We start from the raw sequence: 27523 nt of genomic DNA, 5'->3' as shown, positions 1-27523 counted from the left end.
CGATAAATGACCTTCAATTAACACCTACAGACACATGAGCACTTGATTTTTTATTTTTTTCATGAATTATGGTCAGATGGTTTATTTAAAACATTTTTTTTATAAATTTATAACTTGAGACAACTCTCTGATGCCGATGAATGGCATGATTAAGTGAGATGACATTTACATGTGAGCAACGGCCTTGTCACTTTTCTTGTCATGTTTCGTTATGGTATCCCTGCTGGCGTCAGAGTTACATTTGAGTCATGTTACTTTTTGTTACAAAAGCAGAAAATATTTCGAGAAATATTCTTTGTTCGTCATGTGTTTGCTCTCCGGGCGCATATTTCGTTGTTAAAAGGAATATTTGCGCAAAAATTTCTCGTCTTTGACACAAACACTTGAATATTTCTCAAATTCACGATGAAATTTAACATCATCGAATTTTTCACTGGCCATTGAGCGAGTTAATGTATTTCCTTCCTGTTGATTGACATGACGTGTTTTAACATTTCTTTCGCATAAACCACACGAAAAGTGCTGAATGCAGTCTATTGTTTAAATTTTTTTCGGTACGAACTGATTTTTTCACGGATGACTGAGAATTATTTCATTTGTACAGCTGTGATAACAACGAAAATGGTCGATTACGTAATTATCTCTCGGCTATTTCGGTGAAATTCTTACTATTTTATTTTTTTTAGCACAACAAAAAAAAATAAAATAAAAGAATCTGGCGAACAAAGAAATTGTATCATCATGGAATTTGGCACGAGTGCCATTGTTACCCGAAAAAAAAAATTGAAAAGAATTTCTTTTATGTATCTTTTCTCTCTTTTTCGTCTCTCATCTTTGGTTTTTTTGCTGATACAATAATTGTAAATAATGAGAGATCATAAAAAAAAATATTTCTTGTACATTAATTTTAAGTTGCATCGACGAATAAAAGTAAAAGCCAAAAATAAATGAAGACGATGATGATGAACATAACGATAAAAACAGCTGCTTTTAAAAATTTATTGAATATTGAAGAACATCGTCCTCACCTGCCGTGTTCAAGATGTTGTTAGCACCACCAAACTTTTTTTTTGTCAAAGCAGTCATTAAAAATTTATCGATTGCCATTATTATTTCGGAGTTTTTTTTATGGCGAATTATTATTAAATTCATAATTGACGTCGATCGATCACGAATGACAATTTTTTGTTCAAATATTTTATTTTTATATTACGTCGAAAAAATTTTCAGTAGACTTTCGTCGAAATATTGACGACTTCCGTTCATTTTAAAAAAATCATAAAATTTTACTCTGAGGGATCATATTTCATTACTCATATGTTTCTTTTCCTTCCATGACCGGGTTAATTAGAGCACTATTGTAAAAAATAAATTAATGACTCTTATTCCCCCTTTTTGTTTTTAAGTTTAACTTTTATTCATTCAACTTTTTGTTCTAGTCGCGTTCAGATTCCTCCCTCTAATTTGTAAAAAGTAACAATTACAAGGAACATCTGGTTTCAATTGTTTATGGTTAATTGTCTGGGTCATGCCCTGTCTTTTGTTGTAATTAAATGTAAAATTATGTCTAGTTCAATGTCAAACTTTTTTTTTTCAAAAATTTTTATCAAGAATATTTTTTTTTTATTTTAGGAAGAAATTCATAAAAAAGCAGCTGCATTCAAATAAAGACAATTGCAGCATAAAATAAAGGCTTGCTTGCATACTTGTCGAACACATGTTTGTAGAACGGCGAACGAGTTATAGAGCAATTGTTACAAACAAATGAAATAAATAACACAAACAAATACAACAAAAGCCAACTACCAGCAACTATAAAAAATGTACAACAAATAGAAGAGATCGTATCAGAATGTTCCTGCTACCATATTGACTTTTTTTTTGTTGGTTGTAAAAAAGTTGCATGCAAATTGCAGAGGCGGGAAATTTGTAATTTTTTCTTGGATTTAAAAAAAAATCAAAAATTTAATTTTTTTTTTTTTTTGAAATATTTAGATTCAAAATTATTTTTTTTTTAATTTTATAAAGTTCAATCGACTTTAGCTAAAGTAGAAGTCACTAACTCAAAAAAAAAAAATAATTTTAAAATTAAATTTCAAAAAAATTAAAAAATTATTTTTTATATTAAAATTAATTAACTTAATTTTGAGAAAAAAAATAATTTAAAAAAAATATTAAAATTAAATTAATTTGTCTTGTAATTTATTTGTAAAGAGAATTTTTTGTTAAACTTAATTTTTTATAAAAAATAAAAAAAAAATTGATTTAAAACTTTAAAAATTAAGAATAAGAAAAAATTAATGAGCTTTTAAAGATTTTTTTTAATAATTCTTTGACTTATTCTCAAGCAAAATTTTTAAACATGTAAAATTATTCAAAATTTTCAAAAATATAAAATCTATACATTTTAAAATAATTTTTTAAATTAAAAAAAAATATAAAAAAATAATTTTAAGTAATTTGTCATTAAAAAAATTAAATTATTTTTATATTTTCTCAATTAAAAAATATTTAATTTTAAAAATGTATAAATTTTATATTTTTAAAAATTTTAATCAATTTTACATGTTTAAATTTTTTTAATTTTCTTTTAAAAAATAATTTTTTATTGAAATCTATAAAATTTATTTGCAAAATTCCTCGTGAACGTAAAAATCAATCTCCGGCACGTTTTTCATCACAGATCGCATGATACAATGTTTGCATTGTTTCTGCATGTAATTGCTTTCATCGTTAACTACAAAAAAAAAAAAAAAATGTAGAAAAAATCAATCACACATCGACCTTGATCACTCCATCTACGTACACTTGACCGCAAATCACACAAATCATTAATTTATTTCTTGCCGCGTTGCTGTCTTGTCATTCAATAACGATTAGATTTTACGAGCAATACGAGCAGACCGACTCATTTCACAACACTTAATGAATTTTTCCTTTAAATTAAAATGCGTTGACACTACTTGGGCAATTATAGCAAACAAAATGATGCACTAAATGGCAAAAATAATAATAAATGACCGCAATAACGCCCATCATTACAAAAACAGTTGTTGAAGCGCTCGGAAGTTTTTACGTGAGTAACTCGTGGTATTTCGTAAAAAATAAAATAAAATAATAAAATATAAGGAAAGGAGCATTGCAAGTATGGCATGTCAATATTGTTCTTTGTTGTCTCAAATAAGGCTCTTGCAATTGCATGTTTTTACAGTTTAATATCTGGAAACGTGTTGATAGCGCTCGCTCTGAATTAATAATAATAATAAAAAAAAAAATAATAAATAAAAGTGACTAAGACTGAAATTTACGCCGCCTTTTACGTTCGCAGGCATGAAAAGATAACTAAATTAAATGCATTGTTTACTGATGTTATTAAGTGCTCGTTGTTGTTGTTGTTGTTTCTTGTTCCTGAGTTAGTCATTTGGAAAGCTGCAAACTTTTGTGTTTAAAAAGATAGTTTTGGTCGATTGTTTGTCTTTTTACACCCATTTTCTCATGTACGGCAGTTAGCACTTAACAATGTTTGCCTCGTAATTTACATTTTATTTAGAATTGTTCATGGATTTGGGCTTTGAAGTACACAAAAATATTCAAATATTAGGCATTGTTGTGCCATAAGAGCAGAAAATCTACAGAAATTCTGGAGTAGGTAAATTTTTACAACAAACAAGCTTTTATTGCATCAGCAAATAAAGAACAATAATTCATCGTTAGTCTCTGCTTGAAGAAAATTAAATTTATTTTGAGGCAATGACTTTGTCTTCTTCTTCAGATAAACTTTTGTGAGTCATTTAATAATTATTAATAAATTTATTTTCTGCTTATTTTGTCATGAAGTGTCAGTTTTGCTCCCAACTTTTTTTCTGTGATAAGAACAAAATTTTATAAAATATTGGCATGACACAATCAATCACCATACCAACAAGAAGAGTTCACTTAACTTTGATATGTGAGAAAATATGAAGAAATCTCTTCAAATCGACAAAATCAATAACAATTCCAGAAAATGACGTAAAATAAATGTGAAAATTGATGCCAAATTTCTAAACAAGGTTGAAGTAATGTTAAGACATGAAATCAGAAGTCATACATGAAGCTTAAATATTGAGATGCTTCGAGCAAATGAGGATGATTTTTTTAAAGTTCAATAAATTTAAAGTACTTAGAGAGAATTCCAAAAATTTCTTAAAAAAGAGCAGATTTATTGATTTAATAAATTAAAAAAAAAATTATAGAAAAAAAGAAAATAAATTAAATGATTTTTTTATAGAAAAAAAAATTAAATAATTTAAAATTAAATTAAAATTTATTTAAAAAAAAAATAGGTAAAAATTATTTTACACAAAATTACAGAAAAAAATTTAAATATCCGATATAAAAAAATAAAATTTCTGCAGAAATAATAATTTTATTAGACTTAACTTTTTAATTTACTGAAATCTTTCATTTTTCGTGACATTTGAAAGAATTTGCGTCAAAAAAATAACTTAGTTAATGAAATAACTTTCTTCTCATTCTAACAAAAAAAAAAAAAAAAATCATGAGAAAAATTTCGCTTAATATTACGTAAAAATTATATTATCATATTATGCCAAAAAAGACAAAAACTGTCGTCTGCTTGTCTATTTCTGCATCCCACACACAAAAAAAAGTTTAATATTATTACCAGAATTGGATATCCAAACAAGATTATGTTGACTTAGATTTTATTCAAATTTCTCACGAATTTTTTTTTTATATTTTTAGCTTATCCGCTAAAAAATTTCCTTTTTAATTGCAATTAATATCAAATATTTTTAACCTTTTTTCCTCCCCAATAAATATTTATTGAATAAAGATCAACTTTCAGTCCCATCCAATCCCATTAATCTTCTTCCATTTAAATATTTATTCTTAATTTGCGGAATTTTTAACGTTAAACGCCCATTTATTGATTCACCATCATCCCATAATTACAATCATCAACGGAGGTAAAAATGATAAAAAAAACCAGCAAGGAAATGAGAATTGAATTTAATGACTTGGGCTTTGATAAAATCGTTTCGCATTAAAATCGTATCAAATAAATAATATTTTTATCGCAAAATGTGGGACGATTTGTACCATGCTCTACCACACCACGAAAGAGTGTCTGTTGTTATTATTTTTTTTATCACAATAACTCTTCATTATTGTATGCACGAGATAATTTCTCTTTTTTCAAACATAAATTTCTTTTCTTCTTGATAAATTCTGATAAATTTCTATTTAAAATGCACTCAGGAAACAGATTTTGCATGCTTTTATCGCACAAAATTGCATCATAATGTTATCTCATCTCGAGTTTCTCCTTTTTTTTTTTGCAATTTATGAGTTATGGCATGCAAAGAATGAATGATACTCCCACAACGCCGGCTATCCAGCCCATATTCCGAGAAATTTTTTATTGTACAATGGTTAGCTTAGTAAGCTCAGTAATGAACGCAAAAATGATAATAGAAGTTGGTTTGTGTGCGATGATGGATAATTTCTGCAAAAAAGATAACATTTCTATGCACTCTCGGTAGAGTTGAAGAACTTTTGTTTCGCATTGTGTTTTGTTCTGATTTCTCTGTGGTACGAAATTTAAATGAAAAGTAGGTTTCCTGGTAAAAAAAAAAAATAAAAGTTTGTTGGGTTGTTCAAAATTTATTTTAATTTTTTTTTGTCTCTTGATCCATTAAAAAGTTAAAAATATAAAAAATGTATTTTTAATTTAAATAAAATTTTGTCAAAAATTAAAAAAAAATTTTAAAATAAAAAAAATAAATAAATAAATTTTAATTAAATATTTTTTTTAAATAAACAAAATAATAACATAAATTTTTAAATTAAATATATTTTTCACAAAATTAATTGTTTTATTTAAATAATTTTCTATTTTTTAAAAAATTAAAATTTAAAAAAAAAATAATTTAAAAAAATTATAGGATTTTTATTTTGACCGAAATGTTCTGAATTTTATTATATTTTTTCCGAATAAAAAAAAATTAATTAAATAATTTTATTAATCTTTTAAATAAGAAATTTATTTAAATTTTATTTTAATTTAAAAAAATTGGAGGAAAATAAAAAAACAAATCAGAATATTTCGAACAAAAAAAAATGTAAATAAATTTTTTTTTAATTTTTTTTAAATTAAATTATTAAAAAAAAAAATAATAAATTAAATACAAATAAATTTCCATTAAAAAAAATCTATTAAATATTTAGATTTTTTGAAAAATTAGAAGAAACCGGATAAACTTTCTTTCTCGATCTCACAGCTTGGGTCAAAAAGTCAAATTGCCATCATGAAACATCTTCAAGGTCTCACAAATAAAATTTATTTCTACTTCAATAATCGTAATAACAAAACAACTCATTCATTACAGATTGTATCTCTCTATATTTGTGCGTGTATCTCTACTCGCAAATTCCCTCCTCAAAGAAAAGTATTATAGAAAAAAAACTAATAAAATAAAATAAAAACAAAACAAGACATATTTATGACACAGATATTCTTACTGAGAATTTTTTTGTTCGTCGCATGAAATATGTGAGTCATAAATGTTACTTTTAAACTTTGCCTCGTTGTTCCGCACTCGATGAGAGATAATTTTATGAATTTTCTGGAGAAATGAAAATTAATTGAAACTCCACAGCAAAAGTTCAAAGCAAGAAGAACACTTGCTGCTTACAACCAGAACACACTTATTAACTCGTAAAAAGTCACAACAGATGAAAGTATCTGATAAACACAACACAACACCAATTATTACATTAAAATCTATTCATTTGGGGATTTTTTTTTCTTCTACGTGCGACGAGAATAGCAGGAAAAAATGTATTTTTAAACGTTTCCATTTTACACTTTGTGATTTTTTGATGCACTGCTCTCTTTTTCTCGTTCTCTGGTGTACGGGAAACACACTTTGGTGCAAGTGTTCCGACACATAAAAATTTATTAATTTTTACAGTCGTGATGTAATGTGAACGAAGATGCATGCAGCGGACTAGAATGCAGCGAATGTGTTTTTTCACCTCCACGCACGAAAAATTTTATTAATAAATTTGTTGCCCTCTATGGAGTCCAATCATGAGTGTAAGCAAGAAATATTTTTAACAAGCAATTTTCATAAAATAATCGTATAGTTATTATTGGTACTATTAATAATAACAATGGAATTTATTTACATTTACGCGTATGTAGAAAAAAAAATAGAGTTCATGGAATAACGGACGGCAATTAACCTTTTTGAACGGCAAAAATTTCGGAATTTTGATTTATTTCTCAAAAAAAAGGTCATGAAAAAAATTGTAAACATTCATTTATGGATATCTTGTTTATTTATCTAAAAATCAAGAACGTGCGCGCTTGACTTGAAAAATCCCGAAAAATTTAGAATATTTACAAAAGTCACGCAACAATCTGATTTGATACATTTATTTGAAAATATTTGAAAAAAAAACTAAGATTAAAAAAAATATTTAAAGCAAATAAATAAACAACTATCTACTTGGGAGTAAAGTCTGTCAAAGTCTTGTAAATAACAAATGTACTTTAATTGCCTTTCCTCTGAGAGATTAAATGTGATGTGATGTAATTCAAACTTTTTTTTCAATATTTTTTTTATTAAGAAAAAAAATCACAGATGTACTCAAGTGACTTTCTTTACGATTTAAATAACGTCGTAAATTGGTTGTGAGCGTATTTTAATGCACTTTTGGAAATTTGTGTAATAAAAAGTTTAATGGCAAATATTTATTTTTTTACTGAAGTCTTTTAAAATTTATTTTTTTTTTTCAATGAAATTTTTTAATTTTTTTTTTATTTCAGAAAAAAGTAAAATTGTAATTAATTGAAAAATAATTATTTTGAAATAAATATTCAATGAATATTTTATTAAAATTAAGAAAAATCAGTAAAATTAAAAAAAAATAATTATGTTATATCAAATTTTTTTTATTTAATTTTAAGAATAATATTTTAATAAAAATTTTAAATAAATTAAAAAAATAATTATTTATTAAAAAAAAAAAAATAAATAAATAAATAAAATTTAATAAAATTTTTTAATTTTTTTTTTTATTTTTAAATAATAAAGTTTTAATAATAATTTTAATATCAAATTTACAAAAATTTAAAGAATTTTGAAATCAATATTTTTTAAATTATTTTTTAAACAATTCTTAATTTTAAAAATATTTTTTTTATAATTATTTAAATGATTAAATTAAATTAATTAGTTAATTATTAAATTAATAATTAAATTTTTTTATAATTAAAAATTTATTTTTTTTTTAAAAAAAAAATTAATTTTTTAATTTTAAAAAAATAATTTTAACTAAAATCCACTCATTTCAACAGTTTTTTTTATAAAAAAATATAAATCCACGAAAGGAAATATTAAAAAAAAATAATGCCATCAAAAACATTTCTCAGTAAGAATCTTACTTTTTCATCTAAAAATTTAACGCAGAATCATCTGGTTTTAAAATTAAGCGCGTATGGTAACGATGTAAGTCGATTGTTATCTCTTCAAATACATTTTCATACAATTTTTTTTTTGTACGAAACGAAATTTAAGTACACTTTTAATATAAATTAATTAAATTTCTCACGAAAATAATTACCGCATAATCTCATCCGATACAAAAAACCAACAAGAAAAAAAAAAAAAGCATTAATAAATTGACAAACAATGGCGTTAAGGAAGTGATATTTAAACGGCACTTAAGTTTCGTAAGTTGTAAAATTTAAAAAAAATGTAATTTAATACGAAAAACATTAAAATAATAAAAAAAGTGAAATGATGTCAAGTGTGGTACATCGGGGACATCTAAAATTTCTCATTGATGACCAACAAGAGACAAATCGAAACACATTTTTTATGCTATTTTATTAGTTTTCATGCAATTGTCACAAGAGCGTCATAAAAATTGATGCGTATGAATAACGAATTTGTGTCACGCAGAGGACATTGACCTCACGAAATATTTATACTATTATTAAAATTTAGAGGAACGTGCATTCGCTAAATATTATTTATTGTTATTTTTTTGTGATGAATGTTTTTAGAAACAAAAGGGTTTCATTCATTCAAAAAAAAAAAAAAATTAATCATAACAAAATTTACATGATTTATGGTTTAAATATAAAATTTATGACAGAATCAGTCTGTCTAATGTTATAATTTATTAATAAATTATCTGGATTAAAAACTAAAAATTAAAAAAAAAATGTTCCATATGATTAGAAAAGGCAATCAACGCTCCCGTAATGTTCACCTCATTATTTTATTTACGAGACGCGCAAAAACAGAGAAAAAGTGTTACCCTTGGGTATGGAGTTGATTAGCATAAAAAACGGAAGCACAGCACGCAATAAAAGTAGCAAGTAATAAGTAACGAAGAAAAAGCATTTCTACTCGCAGTTGCTTATCAAGCCATTTATGTGTAATTTTTTTCGCGAGACATGAGCAATATTGCAACGAAATGGTAGCAAAACACTCGAGTGTGCGGCAAAAAGAGGAAGGAAATGTAAATGATGCAGATTTACAAGGTAAAATTGCAATTTTTATGACTGAAATGACATAACTGGAGCACGAACGGATTTTCACTTGGAATTATTTCTTCTTTCATCTCGTTCGAGATAAGAATTTTTTTTAATCTTTTCATTATCTCTTTTTGTTTTGTTTCCTGATTGCACAAGAATTGTTTTGTTCTAAAATGAAAGAACAAAAAAAATTCTAATAAGAATTTTTGAAAAACTCACCTTTGATCTGGAAGTTGCTTCAGCTCTGCCATATCCAATTCCACACGCAAGTTTGCCACTTCGCACAGCAGGCGATCTCGATCTGCGGCAATTTCCTTCAATTTTTCCTTGAGGAAGGCATTTTCGCGTGCCAAGTTTTCCGCGGCAATCAACGAGGGATTCGACGATGATGTCATAATATTCCCCTTTTGCAAGGCGAGAATTTGTGCCTCAGACATTATTTTAGGGGTTGTCGTATTACTATTGTTTGGACTTTGACTCGCACTACTGAGTGATGGTGAAACACTTGTGCTTTGTCGCATCTGTAATGGATCTTCAGACATTTTCTGTATGATTTTTGCACCAAGTTTACTTGACTTTTAACTCTTTTATTGACACTTTTTTACTTATCATTTAAAAAAATTACACTTTAATTATTATTTCTTATCAATTTTGCTATTTTTCAGCATTTTGCTTTTTTATTTAACATTTATTTTTTTATTTTTTATGATTTAATTAATTTGCACTGAATGACAATCAATTATTAATTTTTTATTTTTTTTGCCTCCTTTTAATATTATTTGTTGTTATTATTCCAGGAATTGGATCAACGGCCAGATGCAAAATATTCGCGAATTTTTCGTATTTTTTCACTGAAATTCGTGCCGAAAAACACGAGAATCGCTTCGTTAAGCCTTAAAATTTACCATTTAGTGGTTTGCATAAAATTTCATCGGCGATTTCTTATCAAATCCGATCAAAAACAATAATTAAAAGAGACGAAACGCGCACTGATAGATACACGTCCTTTCTCATCGATGGTTCGAACCGTACTGGTTGCCCCAGCTTTCATTTGATCGGAAGAGGCTCGTGACTGAATTGCATGCGAAATCCGAGTGACGGAGTGAGACGATCGAAAGTGATACTGTTATATGCTGTCAGGTAAGTATACCAGTACTGGTATACTTACCTGACAGCTGTATAACAGTTCACTTTCATTCGTCTCACTCCGTCACTCGGATTTCCTCATGCAATTCAGTCACGAGCCTCCGTGTTTTCGTGTCGCAGATGGCGCTCAAATCTTTAAGGGGTTATCACTTTCATTCGTCTCAAATCATAAAGGGTACTGTAATCCGACGAAAACAAACACAGTGAAACAACGCCATCTATGATTTCAAAGGGTAATTAAATCGATTTAAACATGTTTATCCGTTAGAATCTGTAAAATATTTCATTTCACGTCGAATAAAAATTAATTCTAGCATCAGCTCATATTGAAATTGATAAAATCATGCAATAAAATGATCAGAAAAATTAAAAATATGGTATTTTTTACCATATTATAATAAGATTTTAAATTAGAAATCTCTCCCAAAGTCTCTTAAAAATATTGATATTCGACAAAATAAAGTCTTTCTAACCTTCATATAAAGATTTTTATAATATAAAAAAATTTATATAATTTGTTATTTCTCAAAAAAAAAAATCTTTAATTTTAATTTCTTAAAAAATTAAATTTTCCAAAAATTAGGTTTAAAAAATTATAATTATTTTAAAATAATTTAATAATATTTTTAAATAATTAAATTATTTTTGAGAAAATACTTATTATTTAAAAAATAAATTAAATTAAATAAAAGATGATATTAGAAAAAAGTTTTTAAAAATTAAAAATAAATTTCCATAGTTGAAAAAAAATTAAAAATTAATTTAAAAAAGAAAACAAGAAATTAAAAAGAAAATTTTTAAAGATAGTTTAATAATTTTTGAGAAAATTTTTAAATTAAATAAAAGAAAATTTGAACAAAATTTATAAATACATAAGTTTATGAATAAATAATAAATTCATTACATCAATAACAATTAGAAAGCATTAAAATATTCACCTTGAAAAATCTTGATAAATAAAACATTTTTCTTACTAGGATCTATAATAGTAACATTTATTTCTTTTCATTCATCGTTTTACGTTTTAATTATAATTTTTTACTTTTTTTTTACTAAAATATAGGACAATCATTACTTTAATTATTTTCTTCTGTTTCTATTTTTCAACAAACAATAAAATTTCCACAAACTAAAATGATTGTTTATTTTATACGTTTTATTTGCAATTATAATCAAACAAAAACTTAATTCAATTAATATTTTTGAAAATGAATAAACTATTACAGGATAAACAAATATTAACTTTAATAAAACATTTTATTTTATATAATTTTAAAATTAATTTAATTATAATGCAGTTGACAACAATTAATTTTTTATAATTATTCTTTATTAATTTTTTGTATCATTCATTAGTGTTTGTGGTACTATGTACGTTAGCAATAGTAATAATAATGTAATGTTTTTTGTTGATGTTGTTCTTGTAGTATAACTATATGTAATATAATATTTAAGCTTATTGATTGAACATACTGTGTATGTATGTAATAATTAATGAATATAATCTAATAATAAAAGTAATAATAATAATGTTAGGTGAAGGTGTGCACTAATTGTCTTGTCTTTCTTTGATTATTTTTATTATTATTTTTTGCATGTTTATTTATTTTTTGTTACTTGCCAAGTTAATAATTATAATATTATTTATGTTTAGTTTTTTTTTCTCGTCATAAAAGGTGTAAAAGACTAAGGTGCCCGACTAATTTAGATGGAGCGTGTAAAAACAATAAAAAAGGTAGAAAATATATACTCATTCATTTTTTTTTCATTATTATTTTATTAATTATTAGGTTCCTTTTTTTGTTGTTTGTTAATATTAGGGGTTAAAATATTATATATTTTCATTTTTTTTATTAGGACGATTTTTTTTAATTTAACATTTTTTTTTAGTTTTATTAAAAGTAATCAATTCGAGACCTAAGAAACAGGTTTGCTTTGAAGAGCATTTAATTATTTTTTTTTATTTAATTATTTTTTTTTTCTTTAAAGCAGCATTTTTTTTAAGTGAAAGTCCCTTATTTTTATTAATATATTTTTTTAATTATTTTTTTTTTTAATATTTCTATAATTATAATTTTTTCTGCTCATCATTAAAATTAAAAATTACACAAATCGCGTGTTTACAACGCTCAATTTTCCCCTTCGGCAGGTGCTTCTGTCTTGCGTGTTTTGTGGCCACGGAATGTTGCCTGGATTTTAGTTGCTGCCTTATTTAATTCGGGATCGTCTAAGTCAATGTCGAGCTCTTCGGCAACCTTTTAACAACAACAAAAAAAGTTTAATTTTGGACTTGTTTGACAAAATTCAATTTACCTTCTTTGTAATCTCATCAATGTCTATGTCTTCGTCCTTTTTGTCGTCTTCCTTTGTCGTTATCTTCTTTCGTTCGACGTGCCCTCGGAAACACGCTTGAATTTTCGTGGCGGCATGAGTGAGCTCTGGAATGGGAAAAAGTGTGGAAAATCATTTAAAACGCTGGCTTAAAATGTTATTACGCCGAGTAACATGAATATTCTCACATGACTTTTTGACATAAATGTTCAGTTTCTCGTACACTGAATTAATTAATTTCAAATTTGGAGCAATTTTCTCCCGCAAGCAAAACATATGTGTCTTTTCTTCCCCATTTTCTTTCATAAAAGAAACAAAACGCTTACAAGCTTTCTCGAATTTAATGAAAGAAATAAACTCAAACAACAACGATCAACTTTGACAAGACTTGCTTGAATTTCTCTCTCTCTACGAACGAAACACAACCATAATCTAATTAGGAGATAATATATTTAATGGAGGTGCAAAGTTCAAGCAAGACGACATTTATATTTGATATTTATGTTTTTGTCAGTTATTAGTATTCAGTGCCTTGTTTTGGGCGTGCAGCGTTATGTTTATTGTGCTTTCATGTACTTTATCGCAAATTATCTTTAAAGGTAAGAAAAAAGTCGTTTTCTTCACGTGTGTGAGCTGGAAAAAGTTACAACACACAAAAAAAACCAACATCTGTACTGAAAATAATGTCTGCTAACATTATCCTTGGGTGTCACAGCAAAAACAATGTGTGTCTTGGATTCGTTCCAAAACTAAAATTTACGCTTAACTGAGTAGAATCGTCGCTAAAATATGTTTGGATTTGTTGAATTCTTGAATAAATTATATGTACGTGAATTATTTTGTTCTTGTTTTTCAGGATATTTCGTTACTTTTTTTTATTTTTGTAAAAAACGAAATAAATGACAAATAAAATATTTATCATGACTTTTCCGGGGGGTTGGAAAATGTTGCATTTTTACTTTCATTGAATTCTTTCTTGTATAAGCTGTAAGATGATGTACAAAGGAAAATTTCGTGTTTTAAAGCTAAAAGTATGAAAAGTATGGAATTTTTAGAAAATTCTACCTACATATTTTTTTAATGGAAAATTTTGTTTTTATGAAAAAAATGTCCTTGAAGAATTTTTGTTTTTTTTATAAAAAAAAAATTATGTTATTATTTTAAGGTACAAACTTATTATGTTTTAAATTTGTTTGAGTCTAATTGAGTGAATGTAGCCAATTTATAGTAAATTAAATTATATTTATTATTTAATTTTAAGTAATTATTTGATTTTTTTTTAAACAATTTTGTATTTAAATTTAGTGCAAATAAATAAATTAATTAAATAATTAATAAATAAATAAATAATAAAATTAACTAAATTATTTTTAAAAAAATTATTTAAAAATTTTTAATTGCTTTAAATAACAATGTTGTATTAAAAATCCTTGTGATTTTTTTTTTATTTTTAAATATTATGAACAAAAAATAAAAGAACTTAAAAAAATATTAAATTTTATTCTAAATAAATTTAAATAATTTAAAGTTTAATTAATTAAAATTAAAAATTTTTTTTGGTTGATTTTTTTTTAATTTTATTTTATTTCAAAATTTTTAATACAAAAAAAAATAAAAATTTTGAATACAAAAAGAATAAAAGTTTTAAATTTTTAATATAAATTTTTAAATTTTTTTACTTTATTTTTTATTTATTTTTTTTTAAATTTATACTTAAATTAATAAAATATTTGAAAATAATATTAATTTTAAATAGTTTTAAACAAATAATATTGTAAAATAATTAAATAAAATAAAATAAATCTTTATATTAAATAAATCTTTTTTTTTCTTTTTGAAATATGTCATTTACTCCATTTTGAACTGAAAAATCGAAGTTGAAGAAACTTTAAAAAATTAAAAGTTTTCATTTATTTAAATTTATTCTCAATAAATTTTAAAAAATTGGCTTTTAAATTAAAAATTTTTATTATTTAATTTTAATTTAATTTTATTTTATTTATTATTTTTAATTTATTTATTTTATTAAATATTAGGTACCTGTAGATTTAATTTTGAAAAAAAAATAATTATATTCAGTTAATTTTAAAAATTCTTAAAATATCACAAAAAATGGGTTTTATAAAGATAAATTATTATTTTTTTATAAAAACATGGCGCCTTCCTCATAATATTAAATATTATTAAAAACAATGATAAAAACTTTAAAACAATCATAATTATTTTATCATCAACATTTATCTTTTTCCATGACAGTCATCTCTCCAAAGAATTAGCAATATCTTTTTGTCTAAAAATAGATCGATAACTCTTTTATCCACATTGTTCTTATATTTTGAAACAACAAAAGATAACTGACAAACTTCTTTAAACCCTAATCCCCGCTGGCATTATTTTCCCATTATCCGAGAGCTTAACAGTTTAACATTAAAAACAATTTAAAACTCAAATAATAATATAAAATAATAACAATAATCGTCATAACAATTTTTGCCATAGACACATTTATCTGCATAAAACACACTTTTCTATAAAATTTTATTTTATTTCTCTCTCCGATGATGTTTTTCTCTGCGTGAACGAGACACGAATGCTGACCGATTTCATAATCAGAAAAATAATTGTATTTGTATATTCAAGCAAATAAACACACAATGCCACTGAGCAATTGTGTGAAAGATAAAATGTAAACAAACATTTATCATAATTGGTTTATTTAGTAAAAAAATAAAAAAATTGAAAAATTAAAAAAAAAATATTAACTATCGACTCTATTTTCAATCCACACTTCAAAACTTTTTTATTTGATCGTAAAAAAATATTTCTTTAATTGCCACAATAATATTTTTATTGATCATAATTGATAATAATGACTCCTTTTACTGCATTTTCAAGATTATCCGTTAATATTATCCGTTGAACAATTATTTTTTTTATTACTCGAGCTCAAGTACGATGATAAAAATTGTTGTAAATGATATCAGAAAAATATTAAAATAACTGCAAAAATCAATAAAGATGCGCGAGTTCCGCAAATGATAAGCACGAGCTTGACCTAATAGTTAACTGAATAAAATTAAAATTAAAATCATCACGCTTCAGTAAGTTGATTAATGATTTTTTTGTGTCGCTTTCAAGTCCAGATCACTTCAAAAATACAAAAAAAAAATAATTTTATTAAATCCACAGCCCTGCTGATAAAAATCCATTGAAGCACTATTGGATTGGCTTGAATTGCAAACATTAACATAGATATGCAAATATTTATGCTCACTGCACTTTATTTTTTTTTTGCTACTCGCATGATTGGATAGCGAATTGCTAAGCAAATACGGAAAACAGGAGGAAAAATAGCGAACGAGAAATTTATGCGGCGGATCTTCTGTCTGGCATGGCATGGATGGCACACACAACAAAAGCTTTTAAGATTTTCATGTTTTAGCTAACGGGATTCATTTGAAAAAAACACAGAGCAAAAAATGCGCGAGATTGGCACCATAATCGGATATGGGAATCGGGTAAATAACACTTTAAATTCTATCAAATCTGTCCTACGGGCGAATTGATACTCGAACCTCAAAATGCAATTTTCTCCCAAAAGCGTTGTCAACACGAAGTCTCGCACCAAAAAAAAAAACGTCGTATCACTGCAATATTTGTCATAGTTTGACCCATTTAAAATTCACAAACATGTTGCAAAAACGAAATAAAAAGCAAGCAATGAGTTTGACACGAGTTCGTTGTTGTTGTTCTGTGTTTGCATTATTGATTTCGTTATGAAACTTTTTTTTTTGCTCTCTATCAGTGAAAAGTCGTGTTGGTGACATTCGCACATATTAACATAAAATTCGAAAATGTAACTTTTGGCAAAATTTTTAGATATTAGTAATGTACTCGCTTCAGTTGCAATCAAGCAGATACGTGATGTCCTGAAAGTGAATCAGAACTTGTTATTGAGTTTGAAATTTTTGAACATCATCATCGTCATCATATCATGAATATGTTATTAAAGTTGCTGATCCTTTTGAATTGGCTTTTAGGTATTTTGTTATGAAATGAAGTAGGTTTTAATGAATGTTTCGTGAGAATGATAAGAACTTTTATGGCATTTTCTGAGAATTTATGTTCAAGTTTGCTATATTTAATGGGAATTAAACCAATTTAAGCCTTTTGTTAACCTTAAGATGTTCATTTGTTTTAATATTTCTCAAAAAAAACAAGAAAAATTGTAATTTTGTATAAGAATAGTGGACCCGTTGACTTCGTTCTACCTACCATCAGTTCTTTTTGGTAAGCAACGTGCCCGAAAGTATGCAATTAATTCAATTTTTTAAAAAGAAAATTTTATTTTGCACCTCTAAAAGGTATGCAATGAAGTTCAATTTTCATATTTTGAATTTTTTTATTTTTACGAGTTTTTTATACTTAATTTTAATTTTCCTGCTTTAAAACATTTTGAAAGTCAATAAAATAATTTAAAAAAAAATCTTGAAAAACTTATGATGAACTTAGAATTTTTTACTTAAAAAATAAAAATAATAAAATAAATTAAAAATCAAAATACATATAAAAAAAATAAAAATAACAAAATTTGTGCAAATTTTTATTTATTACTTTTGTGAAATATTAAATTTTATTTTTTTTTAATTTTAAAATATTAACTACGGTACAAAAATAATTATTTTAACAAATTATTAAAAAAAATTAATGAAAAAAGATCAAAAACGGTAATCTTTTATAAAAATTTCGACTTTTTTTTAATGGGATAAGGAACCAAAAAAATTTTTTTTTTCAAAACGACGTAATTTTCTAATATTTTTATTTAAAAAATATTAAATAAAAAAAATATTTAAATTATTTAAAAATGCATAGAAACACTTTAGCTCATTCTAGAGCTTTAAATTTTGATTCTTAGACTAACACAAAAACCATCAAAAAATCTCATGTCAATTTTTTTTCGATAAAATGCTAAAATCAGGTAATGTGTAAATTTAAGTTATTGCGTTACAAAATTTTTATGGATATTGATTTTCTATATAAAAAATGCAAGTTTTTTTAAAATTTCTTTTAAATTGTCTTAAAATAATTATTTTTGATTAATTTTCCTATAAACCTCTTCATAAATTTAAAAATCTCCCCTTTAACGCATCAAGTTATTTTTTTTTGGCTTTCAATCCAATCATCTCACATCGTCAAAGAAACCATCATAAATCAAACAGATACCATCTAATCTTAATGAATAAATAAGTCGATGCACGTTGCCTGTTTGTTATGCTTGCGGTTACGATTTTACCGCCGCCGTCATCATTTGAGGAGCAACCAAACTCATTTTGGCTGCAAATTTTCATGTTTTTCTGTCGCTTATAAATAAGTAATGTTTGTGGTTCATTTTGCGGCTTCACGTTTTCACATTAAATATTTATCCCGGCGTTCGCGTTGAATTTTGACATCATTTATTAAGACAACGCCGAAAAAAAATCCCGTCCCACGAGAAATATTTTTTTCGTCGCATGTATGCGGCGATGTCACACACGTAGGTCAGCAATTTGATGTCAGTCGTTACCTGCCAACCGCTAAAAATCCTAATCATACACGAAACGAGATTTGACAAATTACTCCCAAGCATCTCGTTCGATATTTCGGTACGCAGACACAAATACAAGCGGAAATCGAGGGAAATTGTGTCACGCCAAAAAATAACGCGAAAATTTTTGGAAATTGAGATAAATTTGATTTTAATAGACACGAACACATGAACAACAAATGTGAACAAAATGCTTATTTGTAGGCGATAATTTCGGGTTATTTGCGATAAAAAGGCAAATTTCGATGATTGTCGGGGGATTTTTTTTTTGCAATGTGAAAATAAATCAATTTCGAACATCATCAATGAGATCCCCAATTTCGCCTAAATTCTCATGATAATTTAAATTCTTGTATTTTTTTGTATCTTAAATGTCAAGATGGATCAGATTAATGTTTTTTTTCCTGAATGTGGGAGAAAATGATGTTTTGTAACACATTTTCGGGGATGTTTTGCTGTCACTCAATGAAAAAGGTCACATTTTTGATGTGAATGCAAATCAAACTGCTTGCCACAATGATTTGACAATGAAAAATGGTTCGATGGGCGATGTGTTGAACTTGTTGGATTTTATTTGTGAAGAAATAATTTAACCTGACGTCTCCATTTTAGTGAGTTTCGTGATGTTATGCAACAACTGAATGCAATTTAAGTTGTTTTCAAGAGAAATTTGTAAAGAATGTTCTCAACTTTGCTCATTATTTTCCATTTACTTGTAATTTTCTGCAAATTTTCTTGTAATTTTATAAGTTTTTGATATAAAACAAGAATTTTAATAAAAAAAAATTTTTTTTTCCTTGAAGATATTTTTTTGTGTCTGGAAAATTTTAATTCAAAAGAGCATCTTAAATCCTTTTTAATTGCATATAAATTTAATTGCGAAAAACAGTAACCCAGAAAATATTTTACTTTGAATACAAAAGAAACCACAAAAACCGCATGACCTTTTTTAGCGGTCAATCGTGCAATTTATTCAAGGTTTTAATTCATTGAATGTCCTCCTTTCACTTAAATAAAAGCTTTTTTTGTAAATGTAATTTTTTTTTTTTTATAAAAACTGAATTGAAAAAAAAAATAAAAAAATTGACTGTCAAGACTACCAAACTTCGCTAACAGGAAAAAAAAAGAAATTGCTGCACAAAATTGGTAGAAAATAACAAATAAATTCAAATATTGTCAAATAAAAGTACATGAACTGTGAAAAATATATTTTTTCTTTCTTTGCGAAAAATTGTTGGTTTATGTTTCGCTGGTTGGTTGCCGTTTTCTATTTTTTTTTCATGTACCTTAATGTAACGGTTATCTAACCATGAAAAAATATTTAAGCGAAAAGCATGAAGGAATTTTTTTTTGCTTTTTTTCCTTAGTCAAGGTTGTCTTTTCAAGTTAATTATGTAAGCAGATGTCATTTTACGGTGAAAAAAAAATTTTTTTTTTCGAAAAAAAAAAGAAAAAATTGAATAAACGGAAAAAATATGTCGTAGTTAATCTCATTTCAATCACGTCCATCAATAAATTTAAAAGTGGGAATTAAATTAGTTTCGTTGGTGTCAAATTGCTACAGGTAGGCAAAAATACGGAGCAAAAATAATCAATATAATTTAATATAAAAGTACAAAGAATGAACCTTTCCAAATTGATTTATTGTTGTTTTCCGTCGTTTCTTTCCTTTTTTTTCGTTCTTTATCTGCGGAAAACGACAGAAGGATAAAAATAAAACAAAAAAAAGACAAGATTAAAGAAACATCAATTTTACCTCCATTTGGACTGAATATTATTCTTCCATTAAAAGTTTTTTTTTTTGTCTATTTAGTGACATATTTGTGCACAATATCAACAAGAAAATGTTGAATAAAAATGAGTTGGTGAGTATGCTTTTGTCCTTTGTGGCTCCTCTTTTTTCCCCATTGTTCGGTAACGAAACAATGATCTTCTTTGAACTTTTATGTCTTTCTTTTCGCAGTCAACAACTTTTTTTTTGTTCTTTAGTAATATGTAAAGAAATCCCATGGCGGGTTATAAACGTAATGCTTCCTGCATCACGAGGATTTCTTTTTTTGTGTGTTTACGAGTGACTTGGGAGTGACATTTTGTGACTTGTGTTGGTCCTTTTTTTGGAAAATGGGAGAAAAGTGTCTTGATATATTTAGCGAAGGCGTATAAATTTTAATATTTTATTACAGATGGATTTTTTGTATAATTAAAATAATTAATTTTTAGAATAAGAAAAATATTCCGAGAAAAAAAAAATTAAAGGAAATTTCAGAAAACGTTGAATTTTTTCAGAACATTAATTTTTGTTGAGAAGAAAAAATATTTAATAAATGAATAAATGTTTTCTTTGAAAAATTACTTTAAATAAATTTAATTTTAATTAAGTTTTATCAAAAGTTTGAATAAATTTTTTAATAATATTATTTATTATTGATTTTTTTTTTTAGTAAAAATTGAATAAAATTTAATTGATTTTAAAATAAGAATTTAATTAAATTAATTTTAAAAAAATAAAATCTTTATGAAATATATAATATAATATATACCTAATATAATATAAATAATTATTATTTTAATCAAACTTTAATTAAAATTTTTCTAAAATTAAATTTATTTAAAGTAATTTTACAAAAATTTATTTTTTTTTTGATATTTTTTTAATTTTATCTAAATTTAATTTTGATAAAAATTTTTTATATATTTTATTAAAATTTAATTTGATTAATTTTAATTTAATAAACTTTGAATAATTTTTTTTTCTTAACTTAAAAACTTAACTTAACTTAAAAAACTGCCAAAAAATTAAAACTGAAAAAAAAATTTCTTTGACATAGTTTTGTTTTAAAAACTAAATCAAGAGCAAAAAAAACTGTGTCAAAAACTGTGTCAAAGCCATTTTTGTCAAATTTTGCTCCAAATGGATAAAAATTTGTCAGAGGGCTCTAATTTATCATTTTTAACCATTTTATAACTCAAAACTGCCAAAAAATTGAAACTGAAAAAAAATTTTTCCTTTGACACAGTTTTGTTTTGAAAACTAAATCAAGAGGAAAAAACTGTGTCAAAAACTATGTCAAAGTCATTTTTGTCAAATCTTGCTCCAAATGGATAAAAATTTTTTAGAGGGCTCTAATTTATCATTTTTAACCATTTTATAACTCAAAACTGCCAAAAAATTGAAACTGAAAAAAAATTTTCCTTTGACATAGTTTTGATTTGAAAACTAAATCAAGAGCAAAAAAAACTGTGTCAAAAACTGTGTCAAAGCAATTTTTGTCAAAATTTGCTCCAAATGGATAAAAATTTGTCAGAGGGCTCTAATTTATCATTTTTAATCATTTTATAACTCAAAACTGCCAAAAAATTGAAACTGAAAAAAAATTTTTCCTTTGACATAGTTTTGTTTTAAAAACTAAATCAAGAGCAAAAAACTGTGTCAAAAACTGTGTCAAAGCTATTTTTGTCAAATCTTGCTCCAAATGGATAAAAAATTGTCAGAGGGCTCTAATTTATCATTTTTAATCATTTTATAACTCAAAACTGCCAAAAAATTGAAACTGAAAAAATTTTTTTCCTTTGACATAGTTTTGTTTTGAAAACTAAATCAAGAGGAAAAAACTGTGTCAAAAACTGTGTCAAAGTCATTTTTGTCAAATCTTGCTCCAAATGGATAAAAATTTATCAGAGGGCTCTAATTTATAATTTTTAATCATTTTATAACTCAAAATTGCCAAAAAATTGAAACTGAAAAAAAATTTTTTCCTTTGACATAGTTTTGTTTTAAAAACTAAATCAAGAGCAAAACTGTGTCAAAAACTGCGTCAAAGCCATTTTTGTCAAATTTTGCTCCAAATGGATAAAAATTTGTCAGAGGGCTCTAATTTATCATTTTTAACCATTTTATAACTCAAAACTGCCAAAAAATTGAAACTGAAAAATTTTTTTCCTTTGACATAGTTTTGTTTTGAAAACTAAATCAAGAGGAAAAAAACTGTGTCAAAAACTGTGTCAAAGTCATTTTTGTCAAATCTTGCTCCAAATGGATAAAAATTTATCAGAGGGCTCTAATTTATAATTTTTAATCATTTTATAACTCAAAATTGCCAAAAAATTGAAACTGAAAAAAAATTTTTCCTTTGACATGGTTTTGATTTGAAAACTAAATTTGTGTCAAAGCCATTTTCTAATTTATCATTTTTAACCATTTGCAAAACTGCTCTAATTTATCATTTTTAATCATTTTATAACTCAAAACTGCCAAAAAATTGAAACTGAAAAAAAATTTTTCCTTTGACACAGTTTTGTTTTGAAAACTAAATCAAGAGGAAAAAACTGTGTCAAAGCAATTTTTGTCAAATCTTGCTCCAAATGGATAAAAATTTATCAGAGGGCTCTAATTTATAATTTTTAATCATTTTATAACTCAAAACTGCCAAAAAATTGAAACTGAAAAAATTTTTTTCCTTTGACATAGTTTTGTTTTGAAAACTAAATCAAGAGGAAAAAACTAAAAACTGTGTCAAAGAATTTTTGTCAAATCTTCCAAATGGATAAAAATTTTTCAGAGGGCTCTAATTTATTTTTTTTTTTTCGTTTCTTTCCTTTTTTTTGTTCTTTATTGAAATCTTTAATTTTATCATTTTGTCAAATCTTGCTCCAACTCAAAATTTGAAACTGAAAAAAAATTTTTCCTTTGACATAGTTTTGTTTTAAAAACTAAATCAAGAGCAAAAAAAACTGTGTCAAAAACTGTGTCAAAGACATTTTTTTCAAATCTTGCTCCAAATGGATAAAAATTTGTCAGAGGGCTCTAATTTATCATTTTTAATCATTTTATAACTCAAAACTGCCAAAAAATTGAAACTGAAAAAAAATTTTTTGAAAAACTTTGAACTAAAAATTTTTCAGATTTTTATAATTTTTAATCATTTTATAAAAAATTAAAAAATCTGAAGAGTTTTGTTTTGAAAACTAAATCAAGAGGAAAAAACTGTGTCAAAAACTGTGTCAAAGTCATTTTTGTCAAATCTTGCTCCAAATGGATAAAAATTTTTCAGAGGGCTCTAATTTATCATTTTTAATCATTTTATAACTCAAAACTGCGAAAAAATTGAAACTGAAAAAAATTTTTCCTTTGACATAGTTTTGATTTGAAAACTAAATCAAGAGCAAAAAAAACTGTGTCAAAAACTGTGTCAAAGCCATTTTTGTCAAATCTTGCTCCAAATGGATAAAAATTTGTCAGAGGGCTCTAATTTATCATTTTTAATCATTTTATAACTCAAAACTGCCAAAAAATTGAAACTGAAAAAAAATTTTTCCTTTGACATAGTTTTGTTTTGAAAACTAAATCAAAAACTGTGTCAAAAACTATGTCAAAGCTATTTTTGAAAATCTAAAAATTTCTTTGACATAGTTTTTTTCAGAAAACATTTTTAATCATTTTATAACTCAAAACTGCCAAAAAATTGAAACTGAAAAATTTTTGTGTCAAAAACTTTGTCAAAGGGCTCTAATTTATCATTTTTATCACATAGTTCAAAACTAAATCAAGAAACTGTGTCAAAGTCATTTTTGTCAAATTTTGCTCCAAATGGATAAAAATTTGTCAGAGGGCTCTAATTTATCATTTTTAATCATTTTATAACTCAAAACTGCCAAAAAATTGAAACTGAAAAAAAATTTTTCCTTTGATTTTTTGTCAAAAACTGTGTCAAAGCCATTTTTGACATATCTGGCTCCAAATGGATAAAAATTTGTCAGAGGGCTCTAATTTATTATTTTTATTTTATAACTTCAAAACTGCCAAAAAATTGAAACTGAAATTTTTTTTTTCTTTGACATAGTTTTGTTTTGAAAACTAAATCAAGAGGAAAAAACTGTGTCAAAAACTGTGTCAAAGTCATTTTTGTCAAATCTTGCTCCAAATGGATAAAAATTTTTCAGAGGGCTCTAATTTATCATTTTTAATCATTTTGCAACTCAAAACTGCCAAAAAATTGAAACTGAAAAAAAATTTTTCCTTTGACACAGTTTTGTTTTGAAAACTAAATCAAGAGGAAAAAACTGTGTCAAAAACTGTGTCAAAGCAATTTTTGACAAATCTTGCTCCAAATGGATAAAAATTTGTCAGAGGGCTCTAATTTACCATTTTTAATCATTTTTTAACTTAAAACTATAAAATAATTATTTGTTTTTAGAATTTTATTAAAATTATTAAATTTTTTAGATTTTTTTTCAGTAAATTTTTTTTCAAATAAAAATCTAATTTTTGAAATTCAATTCAATTTACGTGAATTTTTTCTTTTCTGGGATTTTTCCAACGAACCACATTTCCCAATAAATTAAATTATTTCTGTCATGCCCTCACGAAAAATGTGTGTAATCGATTGAAAACTCATAAAATTGATTAATAGCTGGAATAGACGGTGTCTCATGCCATGCGACAGCAATTTACCTCAGAAAAGTAAATTTCTCTTGGACGTGGTCCAATAATAACAACAATGACAACCACAACAGAAGCATCACCAACTTTCGAAGTCAATGATATTTTTATGGACTGTTAACGCATGTCGTTGTCCTTTCATCATCATCATCATCATCATTGTCATGGCAAAGTGTGCTAGGATAGCGATTTCATTAAACACAAAAGATCATGTTGTTTCAGCAGTAAACCGTAATGCGAAGAGACATCAATTGGGGAAGGGACAAGAAAAAAAAACTAATAAAACGACAATTTTCGATGTTTGTTATTGTCGGGAGGACGAGCGACAACAACAACAACAACAATATTGTGTCGAGCAGCAACTGAAATAACAAACCGAGTGCTAACGGTAATAATAATAATAAAATAATGATTTGTCTTCTCTTCAGCTAGCCAGACATCACGCAACCGTAAATCTATGTATTAAAGTAAATTGCATTTTTGTGAAATAAAATAGAGTCCATTTTCAGCTTCACTTCATTTCAATTTAGATTTACTGGACATGATTGGGGACATTTTTCCTGTATACGTGCGGTTTGTTTTTATTTATTTATTTATTGAATGAGATCACTTTGTATTATGTCTATTTTTGTGTTTTTGTGGTTTTCTCTCTGTACGTTTGTTTGTTTGGCCGAGAGATGAGGTCATCCGGAATGTCGGTACAGAACATAATTTCAGTGGTTTTGTTTGATAATTGAATCAAAGCACAACATTTCAATTATATTGCATTTATTTTTGGGGCTTTTCACAGTAAAAAAACACTTAAAAGCTTAAAAAATTAAAAAGTAGGTCAAAGTTATATAAAATCAAAACTAATCAAAAAAGTTGAGCGAAAAGTTAATCTCTTTATAAATTTAATATCATCTTTTATTTTTAATTAGCAAGAAAACTTAATCTTTTTAACGTTGTGCTTTTTAGTGAATTTTTTAGTAAAATGTTTATTTTGCCGTTTGCGTCATCTCAGGAAAAAGGTCCTTATGTCACTTTAATATTAAAAAGATTCCAGAATTAATCCGATTTTTATTTTAAGTTTTTGTTATTTTTAGCAGCAATGTTGATTTGTACAAGAAAAAACAGACCTTTTTGTCATTTCCGGATAAGTGAGGTAAAAAATTTTTGTTGAATTTTGATGGATAAATTTAATCTGATCTAAAAATATATCAAGCAAATTGGTGTCAACGTGCCAATATAATTAAAGTAATTAATTTTGCTTATCTCACGAAAATATCTCTTTTTTGTGGTATTTTGGTCGTAGATAAAATAATTTGTCATTTTTTTATGTTTAATATTAATTATACTAAAATTTAAATAAAAAATTACTAAAATATTTATTTTTACCGAATTTATTTTTTTTATTAATTAAAAATATTTATTTATTTTAATTAATTTATTAATAATTATTTTATATCATTTTTTTATTAGATTTCAAATTAATTTTTTTTTATTTTTCTGAAAATATTTATTTTTTGTTTAATAAAAATTTATTTAAAAAATTTAAAAATAATAAAAAATAATAGTATTTTGTAATTTTTTAATTAATTAATTTTATTTATTAATTCATTATTTTTATTTTTTAATAAAATTTAATTTATTTATTTTAATTTTCTAAAAATAATATTTTAAATTATTCTTGGATTTAATTATAAATATTTAATTTTTTAAAATAAAATTTATTAAATATTAGAAAAAAAATTTAAATTAAATAAAAATTTAAAAAAAATTCAAATAAATTTATTTTTGAGTTATTTCTGAAAATAAAATTTTTCAATCAAAAGTAAGATTAAAAATATTTAAAAAAAAAATTATTTTTTTTTATTTTCAATTAAACTGCAAAATTTTTAATTTTAGCTACTTTTTTTTATTTTTAATAAAATAGGTAAGTATCAAATTAAAAAAAATATAATATTAATAAAAATTATCAAAAATTATAAATTCGTAAAATTTAAAATATTTTTCGCCCAAAAGGTATAAAAACAAACAAATAACCAAAAATTCCCATTCATTACCAAACCAATAATTTCCTTTGTGGATTTTGTATATTTTAACCGCAAGCCATTCTCGCAGTCATTGTAACAAGTAAATTTATGGTAATGATTCGTTTATTCGTACACGGATAAACAAAATAATTTATATTTGTAATATTAACGAAAATTCCGACCAAAGGCGTCTTTGCGACATTCATTACTCCCTCTTGAATTATGATCCAATTCGTAAGACATAATTACTTTATTTACAAAGGCACGACTCGAGTTTATTGTTTTATTAGGCCCTGTCTCTTTTTCTTTGTTTTTCTGTGCATTTCACGAAAAAGAAAAAATATACGACTTTGTTTTATTTGACTTGGCACCTTTTTTATCGCAGCCATCATAAACGTTTTGTATTTTCGGTGTCTCTTTCTAATCCCTGCAAATAAATTTTTCTACTTGCA

General features: G+C 25.0%; 2 protein-coding genes across 2 annotated transcripts in view; both read right to left on the bottom strand.

Annotated features, from left to right (window-relative positions):
- LOC134832349 (IQ motif and SEC7 domain-containing protein 2) overlaps positions 1–10573 on the bottom strand; it is a 124909-nt gene extending 114336 nt beyond the window's left edge. The window contains exon 1 of the mRNA XM_063846353.1: positions 9776–10573. Within this exon, the coding sequence (XP_063702423.1) occupies positions 9776–10098 (323 nt within the window). The 5' untranslated portion in view covers positions 10099–10573. The remainder of the gene's footprint in view (positions 1–9775) is intronic.
- Positions 10574–12125: 1552 nt separating this feature from the next.
- The window catches only part of LOC134832402 (neuromodulin), a 41612-nt gene continuing 26214 nt past the window's right edge, over positions 12126–27523 (bottom strand). The window contains exons 3-4 of the mRNA XM_063846418.1: positions 13016–13140; positions 12126–12957 (exon numbers count right to left, since the gene is read on the bottom strand). Of these exons, the coding sequence (XP_063702488.1) occupies positions 12832–12957; positions 13016–13140 (251 nt within the window). The 3' untranslated portion in view covers positions 12126–12831. The remainder of the gene's footprint in view (positions 12958–13015; positions 13141–27523) is intronic.

The sequence above is a fragment of the Culicoides brevitarsis genome, chromosome 1, assembly GCF_036172545.1.
Source record: "Culicoides brevitarsis isolate CSIRO-B50_1 chromosome 1, AGI_CSIRO_Cbre_v1, whole genome shotgun sequence".
Classification (NCBI taxonomy): domain Eukaryota; kingdom Metazoa; phylum Arthropoda; class Insecta; order Diptera; family Ceratopogonidae; genus Culicoides; species Culicoides brevitarsis.
This window is presented reverse-complemented; position numbering and strand designations above follow the sequence as displayed.